Raw genomic sequence first — 16,068 nt, forward strand, 5'->3', positions numbered from 1 at the left:
TTTGTGCAAACGAGCTGCCAAAAAGACCACAGTGAACGATACAAATGACCTGAAACCATACAGTAGTACCTAAAGGTGGAAGTGAAGAACTCGTTATTACTTCTGGTCATCCCCTTAAACATCTTCTTAAGCTTAGTCACAACACTTACCTAAGAGGTAACACCCAGGAACTGGAGACCCAACATAGCAGAACAGACTGCAGACAACTTCTTCTACGTAAGAGTTTTTAAATGCTGGAATTCGCTGTCGACTGAGCTGGTCCAAGTGACTTCCCAGGAGTCCTTTAAGACAAGACACGGAAGTTCGTTAAGCGAAAGCTTCTTCTATTCCGTCCTCAACCATTTGAACCATTTGATTCACAATACCTTATCAAATAGGTATTGAGGATTGAAGTGGGTTGTGAGATTTTAAACCCCAAGGTTATCCTTTTCCTATGGCTTCGGACTTTTATATATCTAATATTAAGTTAGAATATCAGAAACTTAGAGACAGGGTTGAAAAGCTTGAAAAAGAAAATGAAATGCTGACGACAGAACTCGGCCACAGGGAACAGAATTTTTGTGGGAATATACTCGCATTTGTTGAGGGTCTGTTTTTGAATACGAAATACAGGTAGCTGCAACATGGCCTCTCTAATAACTTATGGTAGTGATGTACTATTCAAAACACCGAACGTTCTTGTCCCAGGACACAAATTTGTTCTCGATGCCAGAGGAGGAGTTTGGAATGTTTATACAAAGGATGGTGTAGAATATATAAATATACAAGGTAGTTAGACCACTTTGTTTTAGTTTCTTTAGGTTATTGTCAAAATGTATGCGAGGCATTTATTCATTGGGCTTATAGGGGCATATTGGAAGAGTACGAAGCACAATGTTTGTCCGATTTAATGACACTTGCACGAGAATTTTGCTTGCCTTCCTTATTTACCCAGTAAGTATTCCTATTTCTAAAGTTGTAGGTGTGAAATCGCTTTAATTCCTCTAGTGTCAAGAGAAAACTGTTTGTCATTATATTCGTCCTCGTATAGATTAAGAGCTACCCGGTTGCTAGACCATTGCTTTTTGTTCATCTCAGGTGTATGGGTACGCTATTCGGTTAAAATTTACCAAGTTTTTCAGCCTAATTTTTCAGTGGAAGAAATTTCTACAGTTTCCGCTCCTGTCTTGAAATCTTTTCTCGAGAAGTATTCCAAGTTCCCTGTACACTCAGCAATTGAACTTGGAAGAGATGACACAGTTTTATCTTTGCTTAACGTTGATCATCCAAAGGTATTTTATTTAACCTGTCATTTGCATGGTTTATATTTACAATAATTTCTATTGACCATTTATTTCATTTTTTGAAGATTGTTTTTATTGGGAGCTGCCATGAATTTTTCTATGAGATGGTCCAGCTAAAACGCTTATATATCATCTCAATGCAGATGCCAGTTTTCTCGAAATTTACATCCATCACAAGTGGCTATCTGCAATAGCATTTCGATGTCTTCAGAGCACGCTCTTTTGAATTCTGTGATAACTCGTGTTCCGCTTAATTTTAGTTAAGTTCATGTGCTATCACAACCATGTCAGTCAGTCGTTATCGTAGATTAGTCACACTACACACTGTATGGTTTGCTCCTCAAGTTTTTATCACCTCCCGAAAATTAACCGTTGCTTAACAAAGTAAAGCTCTATCTCGATAAGGAATTACTTTTTATAACAGTTGAATTCATGAGTTGACCTAATCTAGACCGCCATTGAAAACTTGGAAGCATTGGATGGGACTCCTCAGCAATGCGCATCCACCTATTACCTAAAAGTTGTAAAAGGGGTTATATCGTTGGCTTCAATGTAGTGTATTGAGATGATAAGTATACTTCTGTCTTAGAAGAAGAGAACGTCGATGATGGTCTGTTATATTTGTAGTACACGACTATACGATTTTTTCGTTTCATTTCTTTGAATTTCTTACAAAACTAAGGGGTTAAATAGTTCAAAAAGGGCATTCCTCACTGACGTTATGTGGTTACTGATACCGTAAGTCTGTATATTATTATTATTATTATTTAAACACATAGATATTGGTACAAGGAAGCACCAGATACATATGCGCCGCACAAATCTCATTCGATTTGTGTGAGGGCTGTGATACTGCCTAGGTGCCCAAACTGAAGCAGGTGGTTTTCCTAGGGGGCCACACCCCGAGCCTTTGACCTAAAAGTCTGATCCACAAGGCAGTGGAGCATCGTAAGGAGATGCAGTCCCATGGTAGCCGGTGACCAACAATAGGTTCATACACCATTTGTTCCCCTCAAGATACTGGAGCCCATGTGCACCATTGGTTTGGAATCAGGGTTTTCCAACTCCCCTAGGTGGACTCGCTGTGTCCACCAACCCGGTTAAAGCGCTGGACATTCGCTTTTCGTCCTCTCACTTTCGTAAACAACACCCCCGCCACGAGAAGGCAGTGAGTAGGACTTCCCTGTCAGAGGCTATATATTCGCGTGGCCATGTGGGAGCATTTCGAGAGAGAGCGTACTCTCCCCACTCTCGGCCGTACCAGGGCATTTGGGGGCAAACATCGTAAGTCTGTACGACATCGTTTCAGTATTTATAAATTTAGGGACCAATTTGTGTGCCACAGTGCATTATGTCACTAAAGTGAAGATACACAAATCAATTTGGTTTTAGATATTATTCATCTATGTGGTTTTTAATCGCAACTGTGTATATATGCGGAAACTCGTTTGCTTTCGGTGACGCTAAGTGGAACACCCGATGATTTTACATAAATAAAGTTCAATTGAGTATCTTACTGAAGCCATGAGATTAATTACAGGATACTAAGCAATTTATCATAACGCTAGATATATGTCTCGAGAGTGTGTGGTTACTTAATTTACGTTTACTTATTCGGTGGCAACGCAACACCAACCTGGCTTTCTTTGGCTGAACATCTTCTGCCTCCCAAGTAAACTATGGGAAAGATGAAGATACACTACGTTGATTCATTTCTTGAGATAGGTAAACGTAGTGACTTAGAAGTTTAATGTGGAGTAATTACGCTTCCGAATTCTCTGGTACGACTGAGGGTGGAGAGAGTTAGCTCTCCCTCCCGAAATGCTCTCACATGGCCACGCGTATACAGCCACTGTCAGGGATGTCCTACTCACTGCCTTATTGTGGCGTGGGTGTTGTTTACGAAATCGAGAGGATGAAAAGCAAATGTCTAGCGCTCTAACCGGGTTGATGGATGTGGAAGGTAACATCGCCCATCGTGGTAGAGAGTAGCCAGGAGTATGTAACACGTGTTCAAACCACCAGTTTATGAGGATATACCACCTCATCAATCAATTTACCGTTCTTAACTAATACTCTATTCCTAACCCAGACATCGCTTACTCGGTGGTCCCAGAATAAACAACTAATGCTTCAAAGGCACCTATGGTCGAATACCACTAATGTAAGAGAATCCTCTATTCTTAATAATCATGAGCTCTGACTCGACTGGTAGTGTTCGGGTAGAAAAACTATACAACGGTAATGTACTCCTTTGGTACACCTTTCAGAAACAGACACTACTACAGAACCTCACGATCAACGGAGTCGAATACCACTTTAAGGTCAAAAAATAAAACTTGTAGAACTTCAAAAAGTATATCTGTGTCCCAGAGCCTCCTAGATTGCAAATATTTGGTGTCATGTCTGAAACCAGCATGACGCTAGACTTCGAAGTATTACTGAGACTAATGTTTTAGACACTATATAAGTTGAACCGACCCCTCTGTGGTTATCACAAGATGTTTGTCCTTTCCTAAAAACTGGGACCATTAGCGGTCAAGACTAGTAAGATAAAATGACGCCCAGTTTCAGGATTCTAGCTAAGATTTCAGATAATGTGACTGATAAAACTTGGCCACTATCCTTAAAAATCTCAGACGTTAGTCCATAAGGCTCTGCTGTTTTCTATCTGCTAGCTCCATACCTCAAAAAAACCTTACTCCTGGAGACAGAAATTCGAGGTTTATGGTGAAGTGTGACTTTTTCAGGGTCGACCTTTTCAAACCCCTTCCTGTGTGAGAAGGCAGGATCGCTTTAGATACTGGCTCTCCGAGGAAAACACCTTACTGCTGTCACAGCTTCATACAGTCAACAGTACGAATTTTGCCTCAGATCTGAAGTTTCCAATTTTAATCTTACCGTCCTACAACCAACCTTCCTGGAATGGTAGGGCCTAAAGGAACATGTGTTCCAGCTAATACAGCCCTCTTGAGTCATCACGTTAAGCAAGCCTGACCATAACGTTAAGGTAGCAGCAACAGTTGCGAGACGATCATCTATCATTAATAAAGATATTTTGGGATTCGAAAGTTTGTTCAGCTATAGCTTAACACTGTTACCCTAACTTAAGTTTTTCGGTAATAGCGTCAACTTAGTACTTATTGCAAGAGGTGAATACTGTACAATTGGCAACATCCTAATATAATAAGTCGGTTAAACTTTCAACCTGGGATCTCAGTGACTGTCTTTCTCTTTTAGATTATAGTTAGCAAGGTAGGTTACTATGACCTTACAGTTTTTACACGGTAATCACATGAAACAATAGATTACAGTAATATAAGAAATTTAAGTACCCTGAAGTTATAAGTTAAGTACTTTTACTTATTTAACTCTCCAGAGAACAGTGATGCTTTTGAAAATATTACTCAAAGACACAATTAGTAAACATTTATAACATACCGTTCACGTGATAGAAGAAATACTAAAGAACTATTTAACTGGTCTTCAGCTACTTCCTAGTTGTATTTTGTCGAGTTTCATCTGAAACGAACTATCATTATTGCCTATTAAACTCCGAGTGGAATTTAGAAGATATATAGGTTTGTGAGAATTTTTTGTGCTTAAGGACCCATTTACTGACTAAGAGTATTCAGATAATACCGTCCTGTAAGTTAAAATGTAACGCAACAGGTGTTCTCATATCCTAGTGTACGGAATAACAATAAGTTATCGAAGTACCGTGTCGCTGATTGACACTAGTATAAAGTTAGACTTCCATAGATGACATATCTAATTTTATTACCATTACTATAGTCTTGTAATTCATCAGTTTTGTTAACATTCTTTGTTCCAGGCTAAACTTCTCGTAAATCAACTGAATGAAAATGGACTATCTCCGTTATATATGGCCCTAAAGGATGCACATTTCGAGCTTGCTGAGAAACTAATTGGTCTAGGCGCAGATATAAACGCACTTATTGGTTCTACTGATGAAAAGCAACCTGTTACTCAGTTTGCGTTTAGAAAAAGACAATATGAAGCTGTTCAATTTCTCTTGCTTCGTGGTTCCAATGTAATTGGTTTGTAAACATTTTAACCTTAATTTATTAAAAGATCAGATAAATTACGGTTTATCAGTATAGGGTCATGGAGATTGTTGAATTTCAATATAGTGAGTTGACTGAAGTTAGACATTGACACAGTTGGATGCCGACTCAGTGGTCTAGAGGTTAAGTGTTCGCTCTTGAGACCGAAGGTCTCATGGAGGAGTAGATCAGCTCGGTTCGATTCCCTGTTTTAGAATGATCATGTGACGTGTTTCAGTTCCAATTCAATTTAAGTGGACGTGTAGTATCTATATTCTTCATACACTATATGGCTATAAGTCCACTTCATGGATTGTTTGTTGATTACTAAGTTGGATCATCTTTTTATGTTATTAGTATGAATATGTTGTATTCATTCTTTGTCACTATGATAAACCTCGGTTACTCAGTATCACCTAGCATTCTCTTAGGGATTGTACCAGGTATTTATTCTCCTTAAAGTTTTAAAGTTTAAGTTAGTTTTTGTACGATTTAAAAAAAAAGTCTCATTCAAGAAGATAAGGAAAGCATATAGTTTGTTTTTACAATGAAGGTACTATGTGGTCTTACTTGTCTGTTTACCCAATACATATACTTATAACTCTTCATTTTGCTGGTAAAAACGCAAGGTAAGAGATTTCTTAGTTATAGCCAGTTTTTCCTAAAGTTAGGAATAGTTTATGTACAGTTTCGTTTATTCTATGAAAAATAACCTTTTTACATCAATAAACGTATATAACAATGTCGAATCAATATTTTCGTTTAGATTTTGGATAGTAATCAATAAATATTAATTTGTTTTGTTTTAAATTAAGTGTGACTTCTGTGATTCAATCTCGTCTCGCACACTACTTCATAACCTTGCAGTAACCGATGCACAGGAAGTGTCAGAAGCTGTGATAAATATAGCAAAAACGTTAATCAAACGGAGTGCTAATATTTCTTCTCAAGATATAGATGGAAAGTAAGCTATTTTCTGACGAAATTCTTAAATCGTGAGGCTGTTTTATAATGATATTTTATTTTAATGTTTACTTAACAGATCTACTAATCATATTTCGTTTAATCATGGCATCCAAACAAATACAATGAAATAATATCTCAGTTTTTCGTAGACATTCTCTTGGTTGCTTTTGTTGAAAGTGTCTTAACAAGTAATAAACATTTAATTTTATGGACACAAATATGCAAAGTATCAGAATTTTTAAAATTACGTCTTTACAGTTTTTGTCACTACTGGAACATGTTAACAGACTTCGAATTGTTAGCAACCATATAAGTAACTTCACCTCCTAGCTTACTAGGTATCTTTCCAAAAATCTTACTAATGAAGCTCCTTTTTTGTCGTTTTAAAGTATTTCCAAATGACGATTAAAGTAATCGTATCTTTCACTGAATACCACTCGTAATTCTCTTCCTAGACATTTTAATTCTAATGGAAAATTAACAAATTCCTTTTTATGATTCCAAACATACTTTAAAGAAAGGATCAAACAAACAGTAAACTGTTTAGTGGTGTTTTTCTGTTTATCCTGGAGGTTTGAATGATTATCTGTCTATTATACTTGCTTAAAAAAACTATTCGAAATGGATTTAGTTTTTAAATCTAATTGACCGCCTGTATACTTTTTTGTGTAACAATATAATACTGTATAATGAAATGTCATAAAGAACATTTTTATTGTTTCAACGAATGAGAGAATTGACCTTCTGTTTAAAAAATCATTTTTCTTTTAGTTCACCGTTGCATTTATCTATTTTGCATAATAATTCGGGTTTATTTAATTTGCTGATCAATCATTCCAAGAAGCCTAATTTAGATTTACCAAATAATCAAGGATTATGTCCACTGTGGTTAGCGCTTGTCAGAAAGTTCAATTTTCGTGATTCAAGTATTTGTGGATTTGAATGTATGTTATCATTTCTGTTATCGTTGTTAAATACTTATAGTAATAAACCACCTAGCCATTGTAAGGAAATATTTGCATTATATATAAGAATTTAGATAGGAGGTTTATGCACTTGTCCTCCAACAGCTGGTTAATAAGCTTAAATCTAAGCAGATCTTTGTGTATTTTATTGATTGATTTAATCAACATAAACACTGATACGACTGAGCACCGAAATAAATACGTGCCATGCAAATAAGGTGTAATTGTGAAGCGATAAAGAAATTTAGGTAAATAAATAAAAATGAATGAGAATAGTATACAATAGGAGAAACAATCCAGTTAAAAAACAACCAGTTCTTTTAGATGAGTGAGTTTCCATTTTTATGGACGTAAAAGAAAACTGCAGCACGATCGGAATTGCTATTGTGAGCCATATCTTATTATATCTTAAGCCCCTGAGTTGTTTATTTCTGGGACTTTAGCTGTGCCACACAAATGCACATCCTACATAGCTTTCTTTCATACTATAAAGCCATGTCATAAACCTACCATCTCTCTTTTCTCACCTTATCCTGGCATCGCCAATTATTATACAATGTGGATGTCACTGTTTTGATATTCCTAACACATGACCAAGCCACCGAAAACTATTGTCATAAGATGACAACTCTGATTCGAATTTCGTCGTTGTGCCCGAACATACACTGGTGAACCTCAGTATTACTAAAATGATGTTGACACTGGATGTCAACAGCCCTTTGGAAACAACAGTAATTGAACACAGAGTGAACTAACATCCAACAAATTTTAGACCCAACATTTTACCGTCAGACTAGCATTACAAAGGCGCCAAGGATATCCTGTATTGCCATCATTCATTCTGGCTTTTACGCGAATCCACCAAGCTTTGAATGTTCATGTTGAATAGCTCTTTTGACGAATTTAGCCAGTCATATATGGAAAAAGTTAATAGATTATGTATTATGTCACAAAAGTTATTGTATACGTTATTTCATGCATGTAAGTTAAAATCACACTGTATTTCCATAGTTCTGTAAATAATAATTTATTCCTCCGAAGAAGTTGCAAATGAACAAAGATATAAAACTTAAGTCATTGATATTACTTCTCATCAGTTCATCACAAATCCGTGATTGAGACCCTTGACGTATTCAGATAAGTTGATAATTTTTCTCTTTATAATGGAAATCAGGTATTTTTCAAGTCGTTAACACTAGCTGTCTAATGCTTGTGTAGTTGACTTGGCAGCCAACTATCCTTATTGTAATATCCCTATCCTCAGTAGTAGTAAAATATTTGAAATGCTCAAGATGACTAAGCGACAACTAGTAAATGTTTTTATAACGATGAGCTTTAAAAGGTATAAAAAACCAACTCAAAGTTGTACACTAATAGTACGTTGAGCAACAATAAATAATAACATTAATTAACTTATCCTATTGGTTTATTAACGAATTCATATAGTTAGTGAAGGTTAAAGTTTGTGACTATTTTTCTAATAATACTCAAGTACTTTGTAAGTAGTTTATCGATCTGGATAAGTTTCAAACCTCTTACAGTATATCTGTTATCTTGAATTTGTATTTTTTGGGGAGTTCATCAATTTATACTGTTTCTTACCCATTCATACTTTTTGCATACTTCGCAGCTAACTCATTGACAAGTAATTCATATGACTTCGCTAGTCAGTTGATTGAAAATGGTGCTAACGTGAATTATAGATTTACTGATGTTCAGTATTATGCATTGAATAGTAAATCTTTGAAGAATCCACTTCCAGGTGACACTTTGCTTTTGGCTGCTTCACGAATCGGATGGGAATCAGCTGCTTTATTTCTTCTTAATTGTTCACAATGTGATCCTACTTTAGAGTCATTTACTCAAGGAGAAACAGTTTTTCATGTTGCCGTAGAATCTGAACTATCTAATTTGTGCAATCGCTTGATTATGAGGAATGACACTGACCCGAATCGTTTACGGTTTTCCAAAGTTAATATAATAACATCAGACGGTGAGGTAGATATATCTTGGACAATTTTTAATTAACACTGCTGTTTTATTACAATTTTTTAAATAACGATTGGGCTAAAAAAAGCGGGATGTTTTATCGATTATTTTGAGTACTTATTTATTAATTAAAATAGTCGTTTTTGTGGTTTTTTTCAGTATAAGTCGAATAATTTTAGTAAGGAAATTTTCAATTCCTTAATAAACAGTACTAATAACTGTCCAAAAAAGTACATTTATCAGTAGTAACCGATCATATGGATTTAGTAAGTCCACATCTGTAGTATAATATATACTATATAAATGATACGAATTTCTCAAGATTTTTACGACAGCCTTAATTTTATGAAAGAAGATATATGTTGTGGTTTCATAAGATACCGATATTACTACTTGTTATTACTGTGGAAAAAACTGCTACCTGCCACATCACAAGACTGATATGGTTTGATACACTGGAGAAGGCAAAACTGCAGACGAAGATTTATTTATGCACCAACAACAAATCCACAAATAATTTATTTATTTATTATTTATTTAAACACTTAAATATTGGTACAAAAAGCACCAGATAAATATGCGCCTCACAAACCTCATTTGATTTGTGTGAGGGCTGTGATACTGCCCAGGCGCTCAGACTGAAGCAGGTGGTTTTCCTAGGGGGCCACACCCCGAGCCTTTGACCTAAAGGTTTGATCCACAAGGCAGTGGAGCATCGTAAGGAGATGCAGTCCCATGGTAGCCGGTGACCAACAATAGGTTCATACGCCATTTGTTCCCTCAAGATACTGGAGCCCATGTGCACCATTGGTTTGGAATCAGGGTTTTCCAACTCCCCTAGGTGGACTCGCTGTGTCCACCAACCCGGTTAAAGCGCTGGACATTCGCTTTCCGTCCTCTCACTTCCGTAAACAACACCCCCGCCACGAGAAGGCAGTGAGTAGGACTTCCCTGTCAGAGGCTATATATTCGCGTGGCCATGTGGGAGCATTTCGAGAGAGAGCGTACTCTCCCCACTCTCGGCCGTACCAGGGCATTTGGGGGCAATCCACAAATAATGTAACCGCTGATTCAAAAACTATATCAAACTACACTAAATTATATATGATTTACTTATCTGGTTGATAGGTTAATCTCAATATTATTGAATTAGGCAATAGTTGATATACATTAAGTGCCTAATAAATGCATGTTTACAATTTATGAGACGAATACATTTAACCGACGTAACTACCAGATAATTAAGTTACTAAATTACATATTTGCTTCATCTTAACAATAGGTTAGAGTGTAAGTCCATTGCTTTTGTGTTTGAGTTTTAGTAAGAGTTTTGTGCACAATTACACTATCACTAGGATTTTCACAACATCTTCTGATCAATGAAGGAAAGCAACATGCATATTTATTCTCTAGAATTCACACTTAACTAGAAATAACAACATCCTATAATTTTTGTATGATAATTTATTCATATCCACTATTTCACAATGATCAACTATAGTGATAACCATCAATTATTTCTAATCGCTCATTCATCCAATTAAAATCGATATCACGAATATTCAAGTCATATACTGTGTCTTTATTTGATAAATCTGTCTAACATTATACCCTTAGCTCATAATGTCTAAAGCAGTCAAACAATATTCATACAGAATTTCACTTTACCAACGTTAAAATATATTTTTTCAGTTAATAGTTTCTCAATTTGTTGTAAATCGCGTAGTTACTGAAAATATCTATAGGCAGAATAGTTTAATCTCTCGTTAATATCATATTTAAATTCTATGTCAAAGATTCTTTCGAAAAATCATTTCACATTAATTGAATTCCTTCTTAACCTGGAATAATAGTAATTCAAATATGTTCTGTGGTCTGCCTCTTTCGTTTTCCCTTCAGGATTTCAAGTAGGAGCTTGCCTCGTGATGTAGTTTGATGATTTCCATAATGTATGTCCTATCCACCAACTCCATCGTTTTTTATAATTTCCTGAATAGTATGTGGAGCATGTTTGCATTGCGTCTATGTCTGATTGTACTGCTTCGGCTGGTATACTGTCAGGTCCCACTGCTTTCCCACTCTTGATTTGTCTGATGGCCATCCTGATTTCTTCAATCTTTGGTGGAGTGGCATTGATGGGAAAGTCTGTGGAGGCTGCTTCGATATCCTGTGAATTCAATGGAGCTGGTCTATTCAAGAGTTCCTTGAAGTGTTCCATCCATCCGTTCTGTTGTTTTAAAATCTCAGTGATTGCCTGGTCTTCTTTGTCGTTGACCGATCTCTCATGTTTACTACGTTTCCCTGCCAGTTTCTTCATCGTAACACATAGTTGTGTCATATTTCTTCCTCTTGTAGCTTTTTCCGCTGTTGTCTCCACATATTTCTGCTTGTCGTGACTAATGTTCCCCTTTACTTGCTTGTTTGCTTCTGTGCATTCAGCTTGTACGTTGACTTTATCTGTTCTTGTTCGGTTGTTGTTAATGGCTGTCTTCTTGTTCTTTCTTTCTTGAATCTTGTCTAGGGTTTCGATAGAGATCCATTCCTTATGATGATGCTTGCTTCGGCCGAGAACCTCCTGACATGTTGAAGTTAGTGATATTTGATCCCTTCCCATTTGTCCACCATAGTAGTTTCTTTTTCTTTCAGTAGATCCTATAGGGCTCGGAAGCTGTTGTTGATAGTTATCTTGAATTGGTTGAGTTTTTCAGTATCTCAAAGAGGTGCTAAATGATGCTCTGGTTGTTAGAATGGGATCTTCCTCATTATTACCGAAGAATCTTGGCTTTCACAATGAGGCGTCATAATTCTTCCTAATGATGATCGTTCAACTGTCAGGGTAGAGTTCAAATGGTTTAAATTGTTTTTATTCCGTCTGCTGATACTCACACCTTACACAATCTTATTGATGTTGGTATATCTGCTTATTACATCACATGAGCGATAACATAATCACTTATTATTGGTTTCACTACCTTTGCAGCATCTTTGAATTATTAATTTTTATTACGTAAACACACATCTTTCTTAACTATATGTAGTCATACACTGTGTATCCCCATTATTTTTATTATTTTGCTTATCTTTCAAACATTTATCTAAACTTCACATACTGAAGTATACAAAACATTTGTTAATGATGGTACTGATAATTGTTGTTTTAAGTTGTATGCAGCTGATGAGAAACGGTGGAATGGACTAATAATTTCATTTTATTCTTCAAACCTTGTTGTTTTTACTCTGTCTGCAAGGGGATTCATTTCTGTAATTTTACCAAGTGGAGTCTAACTCATTTATCACTGAACGATACTCATTCCTCATTGACACTGATCTAATAATAATAATTTATTTCGTTCAGAGCATGAAGTTTTCTTTCGTTTTTGTACAAGATGCTGATTTCTTAATATTGTTTTCGTATTAAAGAAAATAATACGACATAAAGTAATAATTTCCATTCTATTTAGGAAATCCTGTCACAGACTTCTTACGAAAGTACTTGTGTGAAAGAAACTAATCAAAGGAACTTTACGAAGTCGTTAAATCCTTTCGACGATGACTATGAAAGTAATGATGACTGCTATCTTTTATCTAACCCTATGGATAATATATCAAATCAAGTGAATAGTTCACGTTTATTCACTGACTTAGCAGTTAACGGTGCTGCCACTTCTACCACATCGGTGTTAGATTCATCATCATTGAGTGTAATTAAAAGTTATCACAAGTCTACCCAACAAATATACTGCAGTCCTTTACATCTTGCTGTACAACACAAAATGTTTGGAATATTCGAATTTTATCTCGAAAACAAGGGTTAGTCAGTATACATTATTCATTTATAGTCTGTTTTCACTATATCTGTTTGGATTTGGTGGATCGTACATTAACTTAAAGTGGGTTGTTGGTCTAGTAACATTTGCTTTCAACCATTAGGTCACAAGTTCAAACTCCACGTTACTCTGTTATCAGTTAGCTGGAGTTTATCATTAGTCCTCACACAAAAATGTGACTAAAAAGCGAGTACTTAAGCCTACACTTTGCAAATTAGTTAAACTATTGCATTCAAGATTATCAGTCAAGTGTTATATGGTAGTGTTTATGGTTAATTAGCTAATTAAATTCAAGACTGACTGAATGGTATATTTGAACTGTTTCAATAACCTCGTATAGGCTTCCATACTTAGATTTAATGTATTCATTTTTCTACTATAACTTATGATAAATACAACTAGTGCAGATTCGTATACTCAGCTTTCAGCCAGACGTTTTGGTATGAGGTTTAATGACACTGTCTAATCTTTCGAACTCATGCCGATGGAACGGTGTTTTTACTTGAAGCCTATTGTTTGAAAGTTACAGCCTCATGGCTAGTTATACTATCCAGTAACCCAAACCTAAATAAGTGGAGTAGAATCCACGCTCGTAACCTTGATGTTTGGAGGTCATGTTTCGTTAAACCATTACGCCACCTACCCCCTTATCGTACTTTTCAACATCATCGCAAATAGTGGCAGCCGGTTGCAACATAACGAATTTTTAATAAAAAAGGTGGATATTAAAATGGTTATGATGATAAAATGTTAAAACTGGGCACATTTGTCATTGAAAATTTTCGAGTCGCTCCCTGCTAGGGGATTTCTATAGACTTCATTTGGAGAACTTCGTATACCCTAAATCAATAAGTATCAACTTTACAGTTTCATACAATGATTCAACCAGCTTGATAACGCTTCAAACCTACCCTTACTAAGTCAGTCGTCATATGTTGGTTGGATAGATAGTGGTTGTGTATTTGTATTTCCTTATAAAATGTATATTCTCGAAAATTGTGGCAGTTTGTATTGATATATTTTTCCTAGTTTTCTATGCTTTGTCCATGTTTGAGGACTAACAAAAATCAAAAGTCATAAATTCACTACTTACAATTCTCATGGTTAACACAAGCAGCGCGTGCACGGCCTTATGGTCTTTGTGTTCCTGTTATACTAGTCGAAATCCAATTCAGCATGACTGTTACTCTATTTACCTGAACAACTCAATAAGCGCACTGGCTAACAACTCACACTATCCCGTGTTATTCTTTGATTCCAAACATCCAATAGTTAAAGAATAAGTAAATACGTAAACTTCTGTTTACTATTGCTTGTGATAATTAGGGAATGGGAATTTTTAAGTATTTGTCAGACTATTGGGTTGTGACCCTGAAAATTGGCCGATGAGAATGAGATTTTTATAAAGCCAAGTCTTTATTTTTGCATGCGACTTGAAGCTTCTAAAATGACAATTGACGAAAGTCTTTTCACAGGATTGAAATTAATTTTCAGGGTATAAAGCGTGTACTCAAATTGTCAATTGTCAATTACTCTAAAATTGTTCACTTGTCCACATTCACAAGACAGACGGTAATCACTTTAATAATAAAATGAATATATGTGATTTGTTAAGAATGAGTTTCAGTTAACGTGCAGATTTCGTGATAATTGATGCCACAGAAAAGATATATTCCATAAACATAAAATTGAAGTCTCCTTTATTTGCTATTTACAGACAATTAACTGGTCATTAAATCTAGCTCATTCTGCGAAAACTACAACCACTGGTCGTTTTGTTAGCCAAAATATCTCTTAACTAATAGTTTATGAGCCAAAATCCAATTGTGTGAATTGTCTAGTTAAAGCTTTTTTATACTTCCTCGTCATATTTCATTTCTCACCTGTCAATTTCCACTTACACCTTAGTAATCTATCTAGTTAGATCCCAAACATATGTTATGCTTATCTCTATTTATCATCCACAGCTAATGTTGATTGGTTACTGTTGAATGAGTCTGGTGATTCAGTCCTCAGCTTACTTTTGTGGTCGGAGCAGTTTCAGTTGGTCAAGAGAATATTAGAATCTATGTATAATCAATCAAAGAATACATCAGCTAGTCCTGACTTTAAAATCAATGAATCCGATAACACTATTCAGTCATTCCTGAGTATAATACCTACAAAATGTAATAAGCCATCTTTGTTGATTCAATCCATTGAACGTGATCAATTCGAAGTTGTAAAATTCTTGGTCGAACATGATGCTGATATTAATGAGAAGTATCATTTCATAGTTTTTACTAGTCTTAAAAATATTAGTTATATTTAAATATTATTTATATTTCTTTTATGTTTGTTTCCATGTCTATTTACCTAATTCATCCTGACCGTGTATATGATGGATGTTATTCCAACGGATTGTCCTATAAGTTGCTTATTCATTGATTGATATATTGTTGTATTTATACTAACTATCTATGTCAGTGAATGTGACATGTATATCCAATGGGTTAGGCATTGTGGAAGGCATGGAGTCAGCAACCTCATCTCGTAGGAAACAACCTTGCCAGAATACGTAGTGATTTAGTAATTGGTATTCCAGTAACCAATATGTTTGCATACAGCATCCTTTGAGTTATGCATGACGTTTGGTATGGTTAATATGCTCGACTTTCGGTCGCTTGACTGCAGGTATAAATTCTTCTATTTGGTTCGATGAAGCCTCTGGTTGTATCACTAGCTCTGTACGAAAAATCTAACGCAAGGCAGAATGCACAAATATTTACTGAGTTTCATTACTACTTTATTTATTATGATCTAGTCGAACCTACTATACAGCAGCCAAAAACTAAATACTATCCTTTGGTTTTTAGTAGCCATAGCTGATATATTCCTTGTTACTTTTATTTTGCCTAGTGGGTTTTAGAAATAAAAAGACATCAAATCAGATGTGTATTTCTACTTCTGTCAACTGTCTTCTGTGAATAAA

At 35.6% G+C, this 16,068-nt stretch overlaps 1 protein-coding gene across 2 annotated transcripts in view; it reads left to right on the plus strand.

Annotated features, from left to right (window-relative positions):
- Positions 1–418: 418 nt before the first annotated feature.
- Positions 419–16,068, plus strand: part of Smp_132450.1 (ankyrin repeat and fyve domain containing,putative) — a gene marked incomplete at its 5' end in the record, with an annotated part of 32,663 nt that continues 17,013 nt past the window's right edge. The window contains 11 exons of one of the 2 annotated variants that reach the window (XM_018796854.1): positions 419–612; positions 650–768; positions 801–933; positions 962–1,085; positions 1,122–1,271; positions 5,119–5,307; positions 6,232–6,314; positions 7,088–7,260; positions 8,912–9,279; positions 12,732–13,080; positions 15,065–15,359. In XM_018796854.1, coding sequence (XP_018646851.1) covers positions 434–612; positions 650–768; positions 801–933; positions 962–1,085; positions 1,122–1,271; positions 5,119–5,307; positions 6,232–6,314; positions 7,088–7,260; positions 8,912–9,279; positions 12,732–13,080; positions 15,065–15,359 — 2,162 coding nt within the window. The remainder of the gene's footprint in view (positions 613–649; positions 769–800; positions 934–961; positions 1,086–1,121; positions 1,272–5,118; positions 5,308–6,231; positions 6,315–7,087; positions 7,261–8,911; positions 9,280–12,731; positions 13,081–15,064; positions 15,360–16,068) is intronic. The other variant, XM_018796843.1, reaches the window with a different exon arrangement.

This window comes from Schistosoma mansoni (assembly GCF_000237925.1).
Source record: "Schistosoma mansoni, WGS project CABG00000000 data, supercontig 0170, strain Puerto Rico, whole genome shotgun sequence".
NCBI classification, from domain to species: domain Eukaryota; kingdom Metazoa; phylum Platyhelminthes; class Trematoda; order Strigeidida; family Schistosomatidae; genus Schistosoma; species Schistosoma mansoni.